Genomic DNA, 20306 nt, shown 5'->3' with positions numbered 1-20306 from the left:
CAGGAATGTCCTGCTTAACAAACCTTGAGGCATTCCCAAGATTTTCAGCATTTTTTAGACTAGAAACCAAAAACCAGACCTTTTTTCTTTTTTTTTCTCCATGTTTATTTGGATTTGGGGATTTCCTGTTTTTCTCCAGGCTCCTGCCTTCTTGGGCAGTTTGTCTGAGGACACCTAAAGCACTGCTCAGCACCGGCTGAGTTCCCCAGTGTGGGCATCATGAAGATGTGGGGAAGCCCACCTAGCTCCTCAGCATCCTCAGCTTCTCTTGAAACTGGGATGTTCTCCAGGTCCCCACGTAGGGAACCTTGGCACCAAGGCATCCCCCAGAGCAACTCTGCTTTTTCCTAGTTCCTACCAAGCACTGTTCCCTACCAGATAATCTTAGCTGGACTCCAATTTCCCCCTGGAGGCATCTTTGAAGGGTTCAGGAGGCAAAACAACGAGCACCCACTTGGGTGGCTGAGTGGGAGGTGTTCACTAGCTGCTTGGTTTGGCCAGAAAGTGGGAGGCAGAACTGAACTCCCCTCACCAAGGTCATGTTTTCACCTCCTGGGGTAAGGAGGAGGAAGGATGTGAGTTTCCAGCCCCTGTCCCTGTCAGGAAGGACCAGTGGAAGACAATATGGCTATAGTTAGACACCAAAGACTGGGAGTGTAAGGATGCAGCAGGAGAACGAAGAAATGGATTTTCCCTCCTCAACATATGGAAGAAGAACCCCCCCATCTTCCTCCCATCTCCTCGTCCTGCCAAATAATCCGTCCCCTCCTCACCCAGCCCCGGCTGCCTGCCCATCGGCAGCTCCCGCATCCCGCGTGGCTGCCACCAGACAATGAGATGCTCTGTGTGGGCTTTTACGTAACCCAACCCGGCGATCGCCCTGGACCCTGCTAAAATGGAACGGGCTGTGATAAATAAGCTCATTTATCCCAATTATTCTTACATAACCGGCTGTATTCATGGGGATGAAAACGCTTCCCCGATTTCTCGCCGCTTGGACGCGGGCTGGCTGGAGGAGGGAGAGTGGTGGGAAAGTGAGGCATGGAGGGAGGGAAGGGGAAGGCAGAGGCTTTTAGTCCAGCCTGATGGAGCCAAAAGCAAATCAATAACTCAGCGTTGCAGGCAGGATCCGGTCATTGCCAGCTGTGGCAGAGCAAGCCCAGCCTGGGCAGGACCAAGCCCAGCCCAGGAGTAAGCTGGCTCCATCTACCCTTCTCCTGGAAGAGGGGATCACTGGATGCCCTATCCTTGCTGAGCTTCCTCCAGCAGCTGTGCTGGGCACTTGGACTATGAAGTGGGATGATTTACTGTGCCCAAAGAGGGGATGGGTTCTCCAGGGACAAACACCAGGATAGTTTTAGCCTCAACTGCAAAGTGCTTGGTGTGCTGGTATAGCTAGGGACTGGCTGCACTGCTTGTGGCTGGCAGGGAGCCAGTGTTTTACACCTTCCAGGTAGAAAGGCTACAGAAAGAGCTCAAACAAACAAAAACAGTGCTGGGGAGCATCGAGGGCAACCCAGTGACCTCTGAAGCTCCCCTTACTGGGTCGCCCCTCTGCTGCTCCTCCATGGAAAAGGAGGGCTCTCGCTTTCCACAAATAGGAGCTCTGCCATTTGGCTGGCGAACGCCACACTCGCAGCGAGCAGGGGCTGAACACGAGCCGCTTTCTAATTTCAGGCCTGGTTTTGATTAGTAGGGAAGGGTTGGGCTTGTCCCCCCTCCTTTTGGTGGCTCTGGAGAACTGGAAACTGTCTGGGTGTTAAAGGAGCAGCTGTGTGGACACTGTCCCTCTGCTTCGAAGCCATGTCACCCCACGGGGATGCCATCCTGCCTGGGCACCAGGCCCTCCAGCTGCCCCCAGGTTCTCTGGGAACCACCAGCAGAATGAGTTTGCCAGTGCACAGCATCCTCCTGTGGCATAGGCAGAGACCCCAAACTCCACCTCAATGAAGCCCCTTGGTCAGCACATCCCAAAAGTGGTCCCCAGAGGGGACAACTGGCCAGTCCTGCAGCTGCCAGGCTCTGTGACAGCAGCCAGCAGCTGAGTGCAACTGCCAGCACCATGCGGCTGCTGGTGGGACAGGAAGGTCCCCCAGAACCCATCCCCTGGGAGGCTTCAATGGCATGAGGGGAACGCCAGGCTGGCTGGGAGGAGGCATGGGATGGGGCTGAGCAGGGGACAGGTGGCTTCAAGCTAACCGAGATGCTGATGGGATGGATGTGGAAAGGGATAGAGCAGAGGGGACAGCGAGTGGGAGACATATCCCTTATATGTACACCCCATAAATACATCCCAGATATGTACATCCTGTAAATACATATATATATACACAGACATATATATACACACATATCCCCCCAAGTATTTATGATGTGACAATGCAAGGAGCTGGCAAATCCCCCCCCGAAGCATCATTCCAGCACTATGCCACTCCCCAGAGCTCTCTCTGCATCCCTGTGGATGACATGTGCATCCTCTTGCCCATCCCCTTGTCCATGGGGACCCAGAGACTCCCCAAAGACCTCCTGGTGTGGAAGAAGAGGGGAAGAAGTGTCCCCAGGGAGGCAGGAGCTACAGAGCATCACCACACCACACTGGAGACGTTAGGCAGCCGGCGGCGCAGGCACATGGCGGTGATAATGAAGTGTGGTATTTAGGCCATTAAAATTTAACTCCTTAAATTAAAAGGGTTATTCAAGCCTTTCTGAGGGAGCCAAGGAATGTGGCTGCAGGCAGATGGGAGGCAGCGCCTGCCTGCAGCACGGTGATGGAGGACACCTTGAGCCACAATGGAGCTCCCAAGGGACCCAGCAGGTCACCTCCAGCCCTTGCTGCAGTCACAGGACCCTGCCCTCCCCCTTGCCTAAAGGACTCTGCAACAAGACAATGTTGGCCAAGGGAAGAGCCACAGAGGTCACCACAAGCTTTGCACAGCCATGTCACCCTGGGGTTCCCCTCTGTCTCTCATCAGCAGCCACCGAGCTGCCAGCACAGCAATGCCAATCGCAATGAATTCTCTTCATGCTAATGATTGTTGGGGTGGGATGGGGTATGGGAACAAGTGGAACAGGGATTATACAGGGGCAGGGAGCTGCTGTGGGGCAGCGTGCCCAAGCACAGGGAACGTCAGAGAGATGGGGTGGCTTTAGAGCCACATCTCCAATTAAGGGCAAGCCCTGACGTCCCTCCCAGCACTCTTGCTTTGACAGCTTGATGCCTGGAAACCAGCTAATCTAAACATCATCATTTCAGGGAGCTGTCGGAGCTCCCATCCCGCCCACTTACCCCTTTAACCACTTCAGCCCCATCCCTTGCCCCAAGCCACCATGCAGGAACGAGGTGGTGGAGGGTCAGGGCAGCCTAATGCTTGCTCGAAGAGGGAAAAAGGCTGGTTTTCCCTGAAATAAAAAAAAAAACAAAGATGAAATCCAGCCCCACTGCAGAACCATCCCCTCCACTGGGACCTTTGGGGAGCCTGGGGGGAAACACTGCTGATCCCGTCCTGTTGCCCAGCCACACTGAGCACCATCCTGCTGTGTTCAATTAAGCAGGTGCTTCTTCATTAAGCACCAGTGATTCATTTTATTAGCTCTGGGCTAATAGACACGGGGCCCCAGCAGGGAGAGGATCACATCTTGTCCCACTTCCAGCAACTGGGACAGAGCTGGAGCTGGGGAAGGAGCTGGCTGAGGCCATGGGAGTGATGTTCCGAGGGGCTCTGCCCTGATTTTCAGCTCATGGGTCTCACAACAACTTCCATGGTTGTGTGGAGGGCAGAGCCCCTCCATCCTTCCTCCCAACCTTCCTCTTCCTCTGCTCCTTTCCTCTGTCCTCCCCCAAGGCTTTACCCCACCCTTCCTCTCTGCACCGGGCTCCCCAGGAGATGCCCTGACTTAATCTGCCTGCCTGGGGAATCCACAGCCTCTGTGATGCCCATTGCCCATCCCTATCCCCCTGAAATCCTCCTGCCAGGAAAAGCAGCATCCCCAGCCTGGCCCAGCATCTGGGAAACTTTAGGAATTTGCAGAGGAAGCACAGGTAAAATTAGGATGGGAAGGGGAGAAGGAGAAGAAAGCAAGCAGGAGGATGCCATTCCCTTATGCTTTTCCTCCACGGCAGCAGAGAAAATCTCTGTCCTCCATTTTAATCCCCCCCTTTCCCGAATCCAGCTCCAGAGCTGCTCCTCCAGGCAAGGGAAACCATGGCAACCCCAGCAGCTCCTGCTTTACAAAATTCATAGTGTTTAATGTAAGGGATTTCGAAGGGTTTTGGAGGTTTAGGAGCAGGGGACTTCCTTCTGCAGGAGGCAGGTCTAGGGAGAAGGATCCTCTGCCTGCTCCATCTTCTCTTTCCCAGCCACCTGCTCCCATCTCAAAGCAAGCCTTCACCAGCTCCTTTCCCTAATGAGCTCAGATCCTCATCAAGAGGCAGAGAGGACCTAGTGGTGCCCCTGTAATGAGATGGGTTTGCAGGTACTGAGATGGAGCGAAATACATGGTGGAGCATCAGCACCTGCTGGATGTGGGAAGCCATAAATTGCAACTTGGCCAAAGAAAGCCCTGGAAAGCATGGACGAGTCCTTGGGAAGGGCAGCTCTGGAGCCAGGAGCCATCACAGTTCGCTCCGGGTGAACATAGATGCTACTCGAGCCAGAAGACAACGTAAGCAAGAGCGGGACTCACTCCTCCTTTTTCATGTGGCTTTGCGACACTTCTTGATGTCCTGATGTTCATATCTTGCTTTTTGAGATGTCCGGTCAGCCAGGAACAGGAGCACTGGGTCAAAGAGAGCTCCTCGATGGGAAGGGGGAGGGCATTCAGGGGAGACCAAGTCTAATGTGAAACACAGCCTGAACTTTCTTTTCAACCTCAACAGCTCTGGTTTCTTGGAATGGTTATCAACTTCCCTGAGGAAACTTGGTGAAAGCTGCAGACCAGAGATGTACAGATCCTGGGAGGATATGTGTGGATCTGGGAAGGAGATGTGTGGATTCTGGGAGGAGATGTGTGGATCCTGGAAAGCCAGAGACAAGCCCTGTGATGCCTTTGCTTGAAAAGGGAAAGGTGCAAAGTGTTTCACTGCAAACAAGAAAACCCTCCCACGGAGCGTCTGCTTGGCAGAAGCGTCAGCATGACAACTGCCGAAGGAGCCATGGTGCCAGCTCGGCACTAGGGCCTTCTGAGCCATAAGGCACTCCTCAGGGATCCCTGGGGATCCCCAGAGCAACCAAGACGGATGCCTGAGAGGAGCACAGCACAAATGTATGTTAGTATTTCAGACCAGCTTCAACTGGTGAAACAGCATCTCGGTCCTGCAGAGCCTCAGCCCATGGCTTCTACTCCTCTTGATGCTCCCCTCAAATACCAGACTGCTGGAAAGTCCCTATCCTGGCTGGCAGGATGGCTCCCCCACTGCCCACCTGCCCACCAAAGCTGACAGTCCAGCCTGAAGTTTGGCAATTCCACCTTGACTTGTGATGAACCCAGCCTTGTTCCCACCTTGGACATGTCTGCAGAACAGCACCCTTCAAAGAAATCACCTTCCCAAGCAGATATCCAACACCTGTGGACACTCAGATGATCAGTGAAATAGTCCCAGCTCCATACCAAACAGGAGAGGAAAACAGGGCTGCAGCAAGGTGAAGGAAGAGTTTCTTCAGAAGTTTCTCCAGACTTATTCTTCAGTTTCTTCTCCTGATCATCTTCAGCATAGAAGATGATCAACCACCAAAATCCTTTGGGATGGGCCAGAAGCTAAAAGACAACTTGGCCCAAGGCATGGCCCAACTCAGACATAAGACAGATGAATGTGACAGCTCCTCTAAGGTAAAGCTCACTACAAGACCACCAGTACCAGCCTCCAGCTGCTCAAGTTAGTGTGTCCAAGGAGTACACTTGAGGAAACTTTATGGTGATCCATGGATAAAGCTATCCTGCCCATAGAATCCTAGAGTAGTTTGGATTGGAAGAGACTTTAAAGACCACCTTATTCCAACCCCCTGCCATGGGCAGGGGCACATTCCACTAGACCAGGTTGCTCCAAGCCCCATCCAACCTAGCCTTGATGACTTGCACTAAAGAGGCCTGCAAAGCTTACAAAATGCTGTAGGAATATCTCAGCATCTACGGGAGACTCACCTGGAAAACAGGTAACCCTCTCCTTTAAAACCCTTCAGAAAAACAAAAAATAACCCCACCAAGCATTTCTTCTCCACCTTTTAAACTTGCTGATGACTTGATAGCAAAACAGACGGCAAATGCTTCAAGCCCAAGGCAGGAGGCACCAGCAGCAGCACTACAGCACGTGCCTGGCTCCAGCCCACCACTCCAGCTGAGAGGAACAACTCATGTTCAAGTGAGCCTTCCAGAGCCTGACCCCAGAGGGGCACTTACACTGGGCAGTGATGTTTTCAGGCAAGCATCCTCTGTTTGGAAGAGAAGAAAGGGTAGGGGCTGGCTGGGGAGTGGGGGAGATGCGTAGAGCAGCAGCAGATCCTTCCTTTGAGACGTTTGCTTCCCTTTCAGGCTGACAGCTGTGGCCTAATTTTCAAGAAAACTGACAAGCGCCTTATTTCTCCCCCTATAATTTCTCTTCACTGCAAATAAAATAGGTTAAAGGAGCGGGCGCAAAGCTGTGGCAACAGGAGCTGGGAGAGGCTGATCCTGTTCAGGGCGTGCACAGTTTGTAGAGCAATGGGAGCTGTGGTCCCTGGGCATGCCCTTCTCCATTGCTTTGCTTTCAGATGAAGAAATAAAAGCACTTTTGTTCATGGAAGCATGGCTGAGGAGCAGGTTGCTGTCCTAGAGGTGGATGAGCTTTGGATCTCTACTGTAGGAAAGATGAATTTGGGTAAAGATGGTCCTGCTGGGCATCTCTAGACCTTCCTTCTGAGCCAGGATCCCTGGAGGGATCCCAAGGGGAGATGTAGCCTGAGGAACCTCACTTCCTCAAATCCTTCAACGCCCATAAATGCATGACAGTAGAGTAGATGGATGCTCTCTGCCCTTCCAGAACCCTAAGAACACCCAATGCTACAAGGGGACCAGCTCCAGGTGCAGCAGAGCACAGAGAGCAGCTCCTGCACTGAAGGGAAGGAGCACTGAACGGAAGGAGCTCCAACCAGGATAGCTTTTCCACAGCTCTGTGCTTTCAGTGGGGAGTTATAAGACATCCCATCCTGGGAGCAGAGTGCTCAGCTGGACTCACTGGCTGAGGTGAGCTTTTCCTCAGTTTTTAACTGACTGTGCCCTGTGCCTTGGGATAATCCTGAGCAAGATCCCCTGGATGACAGGCTGGGGAAAAACACTGTTATTCAGCTTGATTCCCTGTCCTGGCTCTTCCCTCTGCAAAGATGAATAAAGCAAGCTGTCACATTTGCAGAGCCAGAGAAGGAAACACCATGAGAATTCCCAAGCCCCAGCTGACAGGATCAGATGGGTTAATTTAGCAGCTAACAGTCAAAATCACCCTCTTGTTTTCACTGACTACTGCTTCCCCATGATGAGGGTCCTCACCCCATCAGCTGGTCAAGGAAAATTTGGGAGACACCTTGGAAGCTGCTTGTGCTGAAGTGCTCTGCAGAACATGTTGGCCAGTAAGCAGGGGAGCTGTGGGCTCCTCTCCCCACTGCCCAGACCACATTCTCCCAGCTACCTCCTTCCACAGCTCACTTTTCCACAGCACTCCTGCTGAGATCCTAGGGAAAGTGCTGGGATGGAGCAAATATCCGTGCCAGGGGACCTGCCCTTTGAAGGAACTTGGCCGTTTTGGGAGGATTTTCCTCCCCTACACACACTTCCCCTTCCTCCCCTCCACCCTCTCACTGACCCAAATTAGTCCCAGCCCACTCCAGCACCGCTGCTCACATGTGGTTCCCATTTTTCTACAGGAAAACCCATCAAATCCTCCCAGGCAGCTCCGTGTACGGCCAGTCCCGGAGCAGCTTTGGCAGGTTAGGACAGTGAATTAATTTTCAGGGACTAGTGCACCCCAGCTCATCCAGCCACCCCAGCTCAGTGGAAGTATCTCCTGTCCTTCCCTGGGGGTCCAGCCCCAGGAAGGAGCTGGCCAGGGCTGGCCCAGCTCCTGCTCTCCCAGTAGGGATAATCCTTACTTAGGCAGAGCAACCAGGCTCCTCCATTGTGAAGGTGACATTGCTGGTGACTGACAGTGCATTGTGACCCTAGATCCAACCTCCAGCCTGGGGGAAGTTGGGTTTTTCCCCTCTGGCTCCTGCTCCACGGGGCTGCAAGGCTATAGGAGAGCACAGCATGATGCCCCAGAGCTTCAGTGAATTGAATGAAACCTCAATAAGCACATTCTCCCATGGGCTCACAGAGCCCATTCTGTGATGCAAAAGAGGCAATTTGAGAGCTGGGGTTTTTTGGGGTACAGTGGGGTTGCTGCCTTCCACCCCAAATTCCCATGAGAGCCCAAGAGGAACCCAGAGGGTGCTTGCCATGCATGGCTGGGGCAGTGGGAGATGCAGAAAAGCACAGCCTGGTTGCCACCACATCACTATAGCACTGCTCCAGATTTCCAGGTGTGGGGTTTCTCATGGCAAGCTGGGGAGAGCAGGTTTTGGAGAGCAGGGAGAATTAAAGGGAGGTGCAGAGGAATGGGCCAGAGATAAGCGAGGAAAAGCCTGCTAACCTCTGTGCAGAACTGGGGATGCTCACCACCCTGCTCCATCACCCTGTGCCTGGCTGGAGCCGTGGGCAGGAGGGAGCCCTTCTTTCTGCTCTGCAAATAGGCAAAAAAATAGAACTGAAAGGCTTTCTCCAGTTCCTCCTTTTGCCGAGGCATGAGGAGGGGGATGGCGAGTGCACAGTTCATTAAAGCCAAAGGGCAGGCGGCCAGCGAGCATCCTGGCAGGCAGAGCAGTGGATTTTCGCAGGCTCGCTGCCTCCTGACACAGAAGCTTCCCTTGTAGCACTCACAGCTGTTTGGATTTTACCCGAGTTCATATCACAGTTTATCAAAGAGGCTCCATTTTTTTTCCCCCCTTCTCTTTTTTTTTTGCACTTTGCTGAGTACAAGCCAAACAGTTCCCGCAAAAACAAACGCAGGTTTTGTTCTGCAATGCAGTGGCATGGAGGGTGGGAGAGAGGAAGAGGTGACACGTGTCCCCCCTCCAGCCCTGATTCACTTTCAGAGGGATTTTCAGGGCATGGGTTTGGCAATGAATGGGAACTGGAGGGGCACAGTGGCATCAGCACACCCAAAGGAAGGAGGAGCAGGAGGGGATCCTGCTTCCCAGCACTGGGAGCCTCCAGCTTATCAGGAGGTATTCGGATGTCTGGCCAAGCAAAATGTGTCCAGGAGAGCTCAAGAGCATCCAGGCCTGGGAGAAGAGGAGGGTTTTGGTTAGCCCCAGGTCCTGAGCCTCCCCAGGCAAGGGGCTGGGCCGTGGGGACAGCACAGCAGGAGGAAAGAACAAGGTTAGGGATGGGGTGGGAGCCAGGATGGGGTGGGGGGCACACTGACTCACTGCAGTATGGTGGCATCCTGGGGCTACAGCATCCCCTTACCACCAAAGCCGAAACTCACTGGGTCTGTGCAGGATCCTCAGTGCATCTCTTGCTGTCCAAACCTGTGGTTAAACCCCCATCCCAACCCCTCCCCACTGGGATGCTGGCGGGCTGCCCTTCCCTTCCACTCTCCCAGACAGAGAGCACAGCCCTGGGAATGCCAGGCAGGCTGAGTAAAAAGCGATTTAACATGCACCTCACTGTCTGCCTGCCAAGAGCATTGGATGGGTATCTGTGCTCCACAGGACATGCTGGCCCTGTGCTCCTCTCCATAACTCCTCATCCTGGTTAGCAGGTTCAAACTTACTTGGCCTCTTTTTGCCTACTTTTGGGAGAGAAATGGGTGTTGCATGGTCAGCCTCAGCCTCTCAGAGGCAGAAAAGCCCTGTCCTGCCCAAACAGAAGGGACCAGCCACCCCAGCCCCAAGGGCATCATGGTACAGCCCTTCACGCACCCAAAGTGATCTGCCAGTGTTTGTCTGCAGCTCTGCCCTTTTTGCTATCCAGTTCACCACTGGCCTTATCCCAGCAGGACTCTGAGACCTCAAGGAACAGGCAGAATTTCCAGCCAGGTGAACTTTTCCCATCTGCTGAAACCATAAATCTGTGGCCCAATCACGAGACTTGGGATTTTCCAGCTCTCCAGCTAATGCCATAAATTGGCTGAACAACCTTATCTGCTCCAGCCTACATCTTCCAGAGTGGATGAAAAACCAGCCAGCCCTCCTGGCCACCCCACACGGGATTCAAGCATCCCTCAAAAAGCCAAGGACCATCCCCAGTCAAACGGATAAGCTCTACCAGGTGCACTGCACGGGAGGTGGCTGAAAAGTCACGCCAGGGCCCCTTCCAAGCAGCCTAACCACAGAAAACACCCCGTGAGAAGGTGCCAGGCAGCGGGAGAAGTTTTGTTTAACAGCTCTATAAAACAAGCTGAGACAACCCCTATGCGCGGGCCCCTGCCTGGGGAGCAAAGTGCTGACTCAGGCGTCCTCTCGTGCCCCAGGGTGCCACTGCTTGCCGAGAAAATGGCCTCGCTGGGCTTAAAAGTTAAGCCCTACACTTCAAAGCATCCACACACTATGTGCATAGGGATGTCTCCAGCCACTCGAGCACATCCCGTTCCCTCTAGGGTTCATTTGCTGTGGCAAGGTACATCAGCCATGAATGCCTGGGATGCCCCATCTTGGAGAACAGCAAAAATCTGGCTGCTTTGGTGCTAGGCTTGGCCTAGCGAGCTGAACCAGCTCCTGGAGCTCAGATTGACCCTGGGGACAGCACGGGGGCTGCACAACTGGACCTGGGGAGGGACAAGAGGGGAGAAGACAGCTCCTTCAAGGACAGCAGCCCTATCCTCACACTGTGCTCTGAGCAACAACATTGATGTCCATGGGGTAGCGCTTAACTTCTCACTTAATCCCTCCATCCCATAGTGCTGGTACCAACAAACCAGCATTAAATCCACCCTGTAAATCTTGGTGTGATCTCAAAAGCTCAGTGCCGCTCCGTTGCCTGCCTCCTGACCGGCCAAGCAGCTTTCCCTCCACAGGGTCCCTACCCGGAGGATGGACATTTTGCTCCAAGGAGCCATGTGATGCCTTGGAAGCTCCTCTGCATTTTTCTGCTGCTCCAAGCCATCGTCAGGAGGCCAGCAGCTGAATGGGAATATTTGCTTCTTGCTTAAGGGCTTTGTTGAATCCAGGACGGCCACGTGCCAGCCAGGGCAATTAGTGAGAAGGGTGGAAGGTCTCAGACCTGCTTATCAAGGTGGGAGGTAACACTGATGCTCCTGCCTCTGACAACACTTTGGGAGTGACCTTTGAGTGCAAACATGCCTGGCTCAAGCGGAGAAGGCAGCACTTGGAATTCTGAGTTTTGAAGGCAGAATAGCTTTACTGGCTTCCAGCCTAAAATAAGTCACAAGTGACAGTGAGAGAGACCGACCCCCAAAGGAACCCTGTGAGCTGCAATGCAGAAAACTGATGCCAAGCCAAAAAAAATCATTTGGAAGAGAACATGGGAGCAGGTTTCCCTGCTTCCTCACAGGGAGAGGGGTGGGAAAGCACGAGACTCCAGGGAATTCATACAACTGGAGCCCTCTTGGCACATCCCTACACAAAGAGGGTCCCTTGCCCAGGCATTCATGAAGTATCTAAAAAGCTCTGAAGAGCCTTATCCTGAATGTTGTGCTTCCCTTCTCCTCATGCTGGTCTGAGCCCCACTGTGAGCTCCACCATGGCCACAGGCTCCCCCTTTGTGAGGTCCCCTTGAGTTGAGGGGATTCTAATCCTAAGCACCTTGGCATGGATTAAGCATCACACCATGGTTTAGTGTGATGATGTTGCACTGGATCCCACTTGGGAAGGCAACAGACCAATCTATCTCTTGGATGCACCAGCAGCACTGGCAGAGGGACCATGTGCCAGTGTTAGGTTTTTCCCCCAGCCTGGTGGTCCCAGGTGAGGGAGAAGAAATTATCTGGATTCTTATGAATGACAGAAGTTTTTGGAACTGTTTCCCTGTTACTTTGAAGGCAGTTAGTGCTTCCACTTAGCTTCACCCTGTCTCCACTGGCAAAGTATCTTGAGATACCCAGCTTGGGGCTGGGGTCACTGATGGTGAGACCACCCATCACAGCTCCTATCTCTGCCTGAGCTTGGAGCATGAGCTCTGTCCACGAGGGCTGCAGGTGCTTCTTCCACCCATCTCCCAGTGTCCGGCATGCTCCGGAGCAGCTCTGCATGTCTTGGTAACCACAGCTCCTTACAGGGCAACAGACAGTCCCATCTCCTGCTGAGATCACTGCTCAAACCCTGTTCCCACCCTCAATACACAACATACCACAACCTCTGTCTCTGGGACGCTGAGGACATATCAGGAGAGAGACTAAAGTCCTTTCAGAGTCAGCAAACAGGCATGAACAAACTTGAGTTGAGAAATAAACTACCTTTAACCACAGACCCTCTGCCTGACCTCATGGACCTTCAAATTTGCCTACTAGCAACGTGACGAGGAAAACTGCTGTGCTGTGCTTCAATAAACCCCCTGTCTGCTGTCTTCCTTTCCTGTGAGCACTAATCCTTCAGCTGGAAATCATTGCCTAAACTTAAGAGGTCTATTTTTCTTCCCTGCTTCACTGTTCCCAGGTCGGCTGGTAGCAGAAAGAGGCAGCAGTTGTCGTGGAGGGGAGAGGAAGACAAAGGGTACAAAGGGAGTGAAGGGCTTGTTCCTGTAAGGACCACTGTTTAGCTGTCCCAGTCTCTCAAGCATCTCTCTCATGCTCTCCAGCCCAGGACGAAACATCACCAGCATTTCTCAAGTCAAATATGAGGCTGGCTTCTTACCCTGCTGTGCAAAACAGCTGAGCTGGCTTGTGGACAGGGGAGGGATGTAATGTGGGAACGTGCATACGGCTTCAATTTGAAAAGTGGCTAAAAATAGCTCCACGAGGCTCCCACGTTCACTGAGTCTCTCCGGCAAGAGATCAATCTTTTCCAGAGAGTCCTGTAAAAGTTTTCCTCCTCTATTCTCATCTTGCTTTTTTTTCTGGAAGCAGCAGAGATGTAGTTTACACCGGTCCTTCAACCACCATCAGTAGGTTTCAGAGTTAATCACTAGTACCCGAGGGCATGGCTCACCCTTCCCAGAACCACCAGTTTGGCTCCAGACCTGTGTCTACCCCACGTGAGCCACAACGTGACTTGACAAAGGACACAGTCATGTTTTTCTGGTGGTTTCTTTTTTTCTTTACCAGATTTTTTGGGGCATGAGTCACCGTAAAAAGCCCCAGCTTGCTGAGCTGCTGCGAGCCAGTCCCACCACACCACTGGCTGGCTTCTGGGAAAGCTGGGCCTGCCAGCCAAGGCTCATCCTGCCAGAGCCAGAGGGAAAAAGTTGAGGTGGCCATGGTATGGGAGAGTTTTTAAATGGGACCTTGCCCAGACTCACTACTGCTCTAGTCATGCTGCTTCCCTAACATAGCCTGGGGTCAATTCCCTGCCAAGGGTGGCTCAACCCAGGGGCTGTGCTGACTGGGGAGAGGAGAGAGGACACTACAAGTGGGATGTTGTTTCTGTGATGAATCCAGTAACAAACCACTGCCCAAGCAGGTATAACTCAACACCTGGCTTGGCTTAGCAGATTTTGTGAACTCTGCATGCGTTATACTCCCACTGCAGGGATGATGGGACCCCCTTATCAGTATCTGGTACACCCCTCCACCTTTGGATGGAGAGGTAGCTCTCTTCTCCCACAAGTGTATGGCTTGTATCTCATGCTCTTACCCTGTTCATTTTGATGCTACATCTCTGAAAGCAAGGGAGGAAAATCCAGGGTCCTGCCAGCAACTTGCACTAACCTCCTTACTGATTTCTTCATCTTGCCTCAACTGCAAATCCTGTTATTTCCCAGCAAGTTGAGGAACTGATATCCCCTGCCCCAGATTTCATTGCATTAAAGATGATTCCCTGCCAGCTGCCATAGTGCTTGGCATTCCAACCACCAAGACATTTGCCTCTCCAGCCTCCACAACCCTTGGCTTTCCAGCCTCTGCCACAGCTCCTTATAAAGCTGAAGCAGACCCTATCAACTCTGTGCATTGAAACACATGTCTTTGGATGGGCAAGGATCTCACTGAGCTGGCTGGAGGGATTCACTTGGCTTGGCACTCTGAGTGCAAGCCTGTCTTCATGCTCCAGCTGGTCTAGTTGCTTCTTAACGAAACAGGCTCTGACAACACTGTTTAATAAGGAGCCACTTTGCCTCCGGGGATGGGAGAGAGAAATATGGTGCCTTGACATGTGAAAGGCAAATCCCGTTTGTTCTGAAACCGCTTGTTGGAGAGCGAGGGAAGAAGGTTGAGGAAATGGTTTTGGCTCCAAGGGACCATGGTGCTTGGGCTGCTCAACCCTGTCACACCCATCCCACCCATCAGAGAGGTGCTCTGGTGGTGGGGTGCTCTGACCTGATAATGAAGGCTCCTCTGGTCTCCAGGAGTTTCCGCTCACTGCTGAAGCGCTTGAGCAGGTTGATCATGAACTTGTAGAAGTAGGAGTTCATGGTGGGGGTGGAGGGTGAGCACTCCAAGCCTTTCACACCTGGGGAGGCAAGGGGAAAGCAAATTAGAGCAGCCAGGGCCCTCCTGACAAAGCCTTGATCAGAGAGCAGGCACCCAAAACATGACCACAGCACTCAGCAGAGGAAGGCTGGGGCATGAAAAGATTCCAAGCCTCATATAACCACATCTGCTTGTTCCAAGCAGAGCCAGCCCTGCTGCAGCTCTCTCCAGCCCAGGGGAAAGCACCTTCTGATGGCCCGAGCCCTGGAAGCAGCACCTAGGGGCGAAATGGACTTTTTGGGAGTTCATCTCAGAGCTGTTCATCTTCAGTAGTTGGTAGGTGAAGGGACACCTGAGGCTCTAAATAAAGGCAATCCCTTCTCCTCGGATATGGCACGTACACTCATCCCAAACCAACCAGACTGTTGGCAAGTCAAAGAGCTTGTAATCCAACCCCACAGGCCACAGATGCCCTGAGCCCAGCATGCACATAGTGGCAGACACACACACTCAGCCCTGGGTCACGGCACGGCCACCAGTTTACACTCGGTGATGTGATTTGACCCTGAGCAGGAGCCACTCAGTGCAACATGCCTCAGGGCTAGTAAAAGTACTGGTCAAACCATGGCAGACCTTGAGGCTTAGGGCCTGTACTGGTCTGAGACTGTTTGAAGGGTGGGCAGGCAAAGGGGCAGCTCCGAGCTCAGGGAAATATCCTTCCAACCCACAAGAGCAGGGAGCTGGCAGGTAAAGATTGCTTTTCCCACAGTGAAACCCCAGGGGAGATGGTTTATTTAGTAGGATGGTGCTCTAAGCAAATGTTTGGAGAGAGCATTTCAAAGGCGACTTTGCAACAAGGGGAGCTCTCTCCCTTAATTTCTCCTTTGGAAAGACCGTGTCTAACTGTGGTAAGGAGGGAAGCCAGCACACACAGAGCTATTCCCCCCAGTATTTCCATCAGATAACCGACGGAAACCTGAACAGTTTGATTTATGGATGTTGTCTGCTTCTATGGACACTCAGCAGAGCATGGAGCAGCCAATTAAAGATGCAATTAAGCTGCCAAATCCCAAGAAAGCTGATGGAAAAGCCACTGGGCTGTTTTCCACCCTGCCTCTCCCAGTGATACACAGAAGTACAGGCAGGGCGGCTTCCCCAGGTTTGGATTTAGCATCTAAGAGAACACACAGAGCCAAAGAAAAACGAAAATGAAATTTGAGGTCATGCTGACCAGAGGCTGATGTCCTCTCCCTGCTGGAGCTGCATGTTGTTCACCCACCCCTTGGTATATCTGAAACCCCAAACCAGGCTTTGAAGCAGGCATCTCCCAGAGCACAAGTGTTCTCCATCGCATCATGTTTCCCCTCAGCTGTGGGGAAGATGATCTGGGCAAAAAAAATAAAAGAATCTAGCTGAGCCGATGAGCTTTAACTGAAAAAAAAAGGATCTAGCTGAGTTGATGTGCTCCAAAACAAAGGTGTGTTTGTTTGAGGGCAGGGAGTACCCGGCGTGAAAATACAGCCGTGCCCCACGTGCTGCCACTACAGCTGCTCAGCACTGCTCAAAAGAGAGAAGAGACATGATCTGGAGTGACATGGGGCAGCTATGCCTTCCCACCAAGCCCTGCTTTTCTTTCTAGTGGGAAGGGAGGCAAAGAGCAGACGACAACCATCTTTCAAAGTTGCAACAGTGATATTTTTGCCTGTTTTCTCAGCAATGCCAAGGCATCCAAAACTGGCTGTGCTGCAACCCAAGAGCCAGCACCAGGCAGGATATCATACCTTCATCCCCACCAGCTAGCAATGTCCCAGAGCTGTAGCTTGTCCAGGGTAGGGTCTGATCTTGGCATTTCTCCCTTCTCAAGACCCCAGAAATAGTCCCTCTGAGCCCCACAGCACCATGGATGGCACTGCTACTGAGGCTGGTCCCTCTTGGCAGGAGCACTGGGAGCAGCTCCTGCCCAGTGCTCCCTCCACATGGCAAAGCCAGCTTACTACCTCCCTGCCACCTCACATGCCTTCCAGCCCAAACATTACATACCCTAGAACACATCCCAAATGAAAAAACAGGCAGCAATTTTTTTCTCTTTCCTGAAAGGTCCAGCACTTGTGCTGTGCATAGTACAAAGCCCAAGGAGCTGTGTGGCTGTGAATGTTGGTGCGAGACCGACCAGCCAAAAGCACTCCCAGATCCCTGCTCTGAGGTGGTGCAGCATCTCCTGCATCTCCAACTGGAGCCTGAGAAGGACCTGCTGGGTCGGCTGAGTATCCAAAAGACAGAACTGCCTTGGAGATCAGATCCTGGCTGCAGTCTGCAGGACCTTCAGTCCTGCTGTTTTTTTCCATCGACAGGCTCCTGAACCTCTGACCCTTCTGCTCAGCTTGGAGGAAGCTGGACAGTGGGTCAGGAAGCTGGGAGGAAGGAGGGACTAGAATACAGAGATGGTGAAAACAAGTCTTTGCCCTGCTTTTCTTAGGAGTAGAAAATGTGATGTGACAGTTTGTCCACCCCAGGGAGCTTCTTCACCATCCTTTGCCTCTGGGAGCACTGAGACTGAACTCCAGAGGGATCACTTCTCCATCCCTCACCCACACAGTGCCCAGCAGCTATGCCTGCATGTCCCTAAAGAAGGTTTCCACCATAGCACGTGGTGCTGAAGCAGCCTTGCCAGTGCTCTCCAGAAGTAGTGCTGGGGGCGAGAAACCCGTGTGTAGGAGTTTGCCAGGCTGCAAAAGGCTCAACCAAATCTACGCTGGAGTTTAACCAGGCAGAACTTCCAAGCAGGCAAAGCAGTTCTCTTCCAAAGCCTCCAAATCCTCCAAACTTCCCGTTTGTTCTGTTTACAGGATGTCTAGGAAGCGGCTGGCACCTTGTTTGCCATGGTGTAACCCTTCCTGGCGTAGCCCGGAGCTCAGCACAGGGCTCGCTGCCCCGCGGGTTACAGCTCAGCACAGTGGCATTCCCAGCTCAACAGAACTGCAGAAGCAGCTTGTTGAGTGTTTCTACAAAGCACGAGAGACAAGCAGAGAGAAGTGTTAAGAAAACTGTGGCATAATTAATTGAAGCTTGCACCTCTCCCCCTTCCCCTGAAGCAAGACTTTGCAGATCCGTAACCTGCCAGATCGGCTGTTAGCGTAGCTGGGGCTGGTGGCACGTCACAGCTCTGCTGCCTGTTTTTTCAATCTGGCATGGAGGAGGGAGCTGGAAGAAGAAAGATCCTGCTCAGAGGAATGATGAAACTCATACCAGATACCCACTATAATCGGAACAAATGAGAATTTTGGGCTCACAGGAACATCAGAGTAGTGAAGCAAGACAAAAGGCATACGGGAATTGCAGCTCCATGGCTGCAATGAGCCCACACCAGCCTGAACCCTTATCATTGAATCACAGAAGGGACCTTAAAGCTCACCTAGTTCCAATGCCCTGCCATGGGCAGGGACACCTCCCATTAGACCGAGTTGCTCCAAGCTCCATCCAACCTGGCTTTGAACACTTCCAGGGATGGAGCAGCCACAGCTGTTCTGGACAACCTGTGCTGGTGCCTCACCACCCTCACAATAAAGAATTTCTTCCTAATATCTAAGCTAAACATATCCTCTGTCAGTTTACCACCATTACCCCTTGTCCTATCAATGACTACAGCATCCTCCTGCAGCCTAGAATGCCAGGCTCACAAATCCTTTCCCTGGTTTCCTTTCACAGCCTGGGGTAGAGCCAGGGCCACAAATGGGCTTTTTGAATCACCTATGCCAGCACCAGCATCTGTCCCCCCCACCCAGGGGTGCCAGCTAGAGTGGAGCACAGTGGATGCCTTTCGAACCCGTCGGTGCATCCCTGAGCACTCACCGTCGGTTCACACTGTTCCCATCGCTTACGTGGCCATGCTATAAATCAACCGAGACAGGCAATTAGGGATCTATATTAAGGCCCTTATAAATATATATTGTACATCAGCCTGGAACATTCAAGCTGTCTGGCTGCTCGATGGGCTGAGCTGTCTCGAGACCTACAGTGGGCCAAAGTGTCCCCAAATTGCTCTGGGGGAACCTGGCAGACTTTGATACAAACTTGAATTTTCCTATCTCAGCCACAAAGTGCTGAACTTCACCCTAGCATAAAACATAACTTCTATTAATTTAGCATAATTGGTTTCAAACCAGTCTTAATTAAAACTGGTGTGGACTTGCTTAACTCCATTGAAACCAAATTGAAATAAGATTGGAGCAGAATTGATTCCTTTCCGAAGCGAGCTAAAGCTGGGTAAGCTGGTTAAAGAATATCCACAAGGGTATTTGCGGTGGTTGAGCTAAAATGATTTACCGCAATCTCTAATTGAAGCAATTTCAGCTCGGATATAGGGAGGGTAAGCTAAGAGTTGGCGAGGCCAAGCATCCTTCCCACCCGAGTGCTTTCCCCAAGGCATCATGTTTCCAGCTCAGCCTGGAGAGTGATCTCCCTCAGCTCCTCTGGGAGCAACAGGGATAAACCCGGCGGCAGCCGGAGCTGGTCCGGGAGGCTCCGCTTGAGCGCCAGCGGCGTGGGAGTCGGCACTGCCAGATGGTGCTCGGCAAAACCCCGGGCAGCGACGTGGGAATCTGTGCGGTGTCTCCCCCCCGGCAGCCTTCCCCAGGATGTTTTGAATTTTAGCTTTTGCAAACACTGAGTGGCAAAGCCTCGCAGAGCAGGATAAAAATAGAGCCGTAAAAAAGGCAAATCCTCCCCTCCTCCTCCCAAAAAGCCAGCGCAGGGCGTAGCTGGAAACAGATGTGAATGTGTCGGCAGCTCAGCTGGGCTCTGGAAAACCTCCACTCTCTCCTCTCCAGAGCACAGGATGCTGCTGCTGCTGAGGAAATAAACCCATCAAAACTGTGATTGCACAGCCATGGGCTGTTCACAGCCTGTTTTTGCTAGGGCACACATGGATGCTTCTCCCCTTCCTACCTGACTGGAGCCATGGGTTTGCAATTCCTGAGACTTCAGCATCTTGCCACAAAGGACATCCCCAGGTGGGTTGGGGTATATATTTTGATGCCAAATGAGGCTTTTGTTGCCTCCTGAATCCTCCCACTTGATGCAGGCTCTGTACTCATGGCTGCCTTGGAGGAAGGCAGCAGGCAATGACAATCCTGATGGGTTTCCTAGGAAGGTTAGTAGCCCATTGCTGCCTCGTTTTTCTTTGTTAAGGTAAATCAATAAGCAAAAATGCGGCAGGGGTATAGCTCAGCCAATGTACAGGAGAAAAAAATACCCTGCAGAGCCACAAACCAGGAGCAGTTAAGCTTGGTGGTGAGCTTGGAGTGGGCTGAGGCTTCTGCATGGAAAGGTGAAGCATATGGAAGATAATTTGTAAGCAGGAAAGAGCAGCAACTGGGCTTTTTGGGCCATTTCCATGTCAATATTCATTCTGCTAGCTTCTTTTCACCTCGTTCCTCACCCCACCCTCCAAATTCCTCACACCATCCTGGGGAAACTGAGTCAGCCCAGCAAAGTAACTTCCCACAGGAGGCTTGGCTAGGAGTGATCTTATCTACAGCATCAACTTCTCCTTTGTCTACCCCTAAATCCCAGCTTTTATTCAGGAATCCCCAAACATTCGGGCCAGCCATGTGCAGTGACCACCTCAGGAGAGATGCATACCTGGAGGCACGAGGTGAGTTAAGGCTACATCTGCATAGTCTCTCCTGGGGCTTCCCACAGTATCCCAGCACTGGTACTG

General features: G+C 52.3%; 1 protein-coding gene across 1 annotated transcript in view; it reads right to left on the bottom strand.

The window, feature by feature from the left end:
• The window catches only part of VAC14 (Vac14 homolog (S. cerevisiae)), a gene marked incomplete at its 5' end in the record, with an annotated part of 57311 nt that overhangs the window by 5925 nt on the left and 31080 nt on the right, over positions 1-20306 (bottom strand). Inside the window, one exon of the mRNA XM_009075805.1 lies at positions 14495-14627. Within this exon, the coding sequence (XP_009074053.1) occupies positions 14495-14627 (133 nt within the window). The remainder of the gene's footprint in view (positions 1-14494; positions 14628-20306) is intronic.

This window comes from Acanthisitta chloris, unplaced genomic scaffold (genome assembly GCF_000695815.1).
Source record: "Acanthisitta chloris isolate BGI_N310 unplaced genomic scaffold, ASM69581v1 scaffold18095, whole genome shotgun sequence".
Lineage (NCBI taxonomy): Eukaryota > Metazoa > Chordata > Aves > Passeriformes > Acanthisittidae > Acanthisitta > Acanthisitta chloris.
The sequence above is the reverse complement of the archived record's forward strand: the minus strand, read 5'-3'. Positions and strand labels throughout refer to the sequence as shown.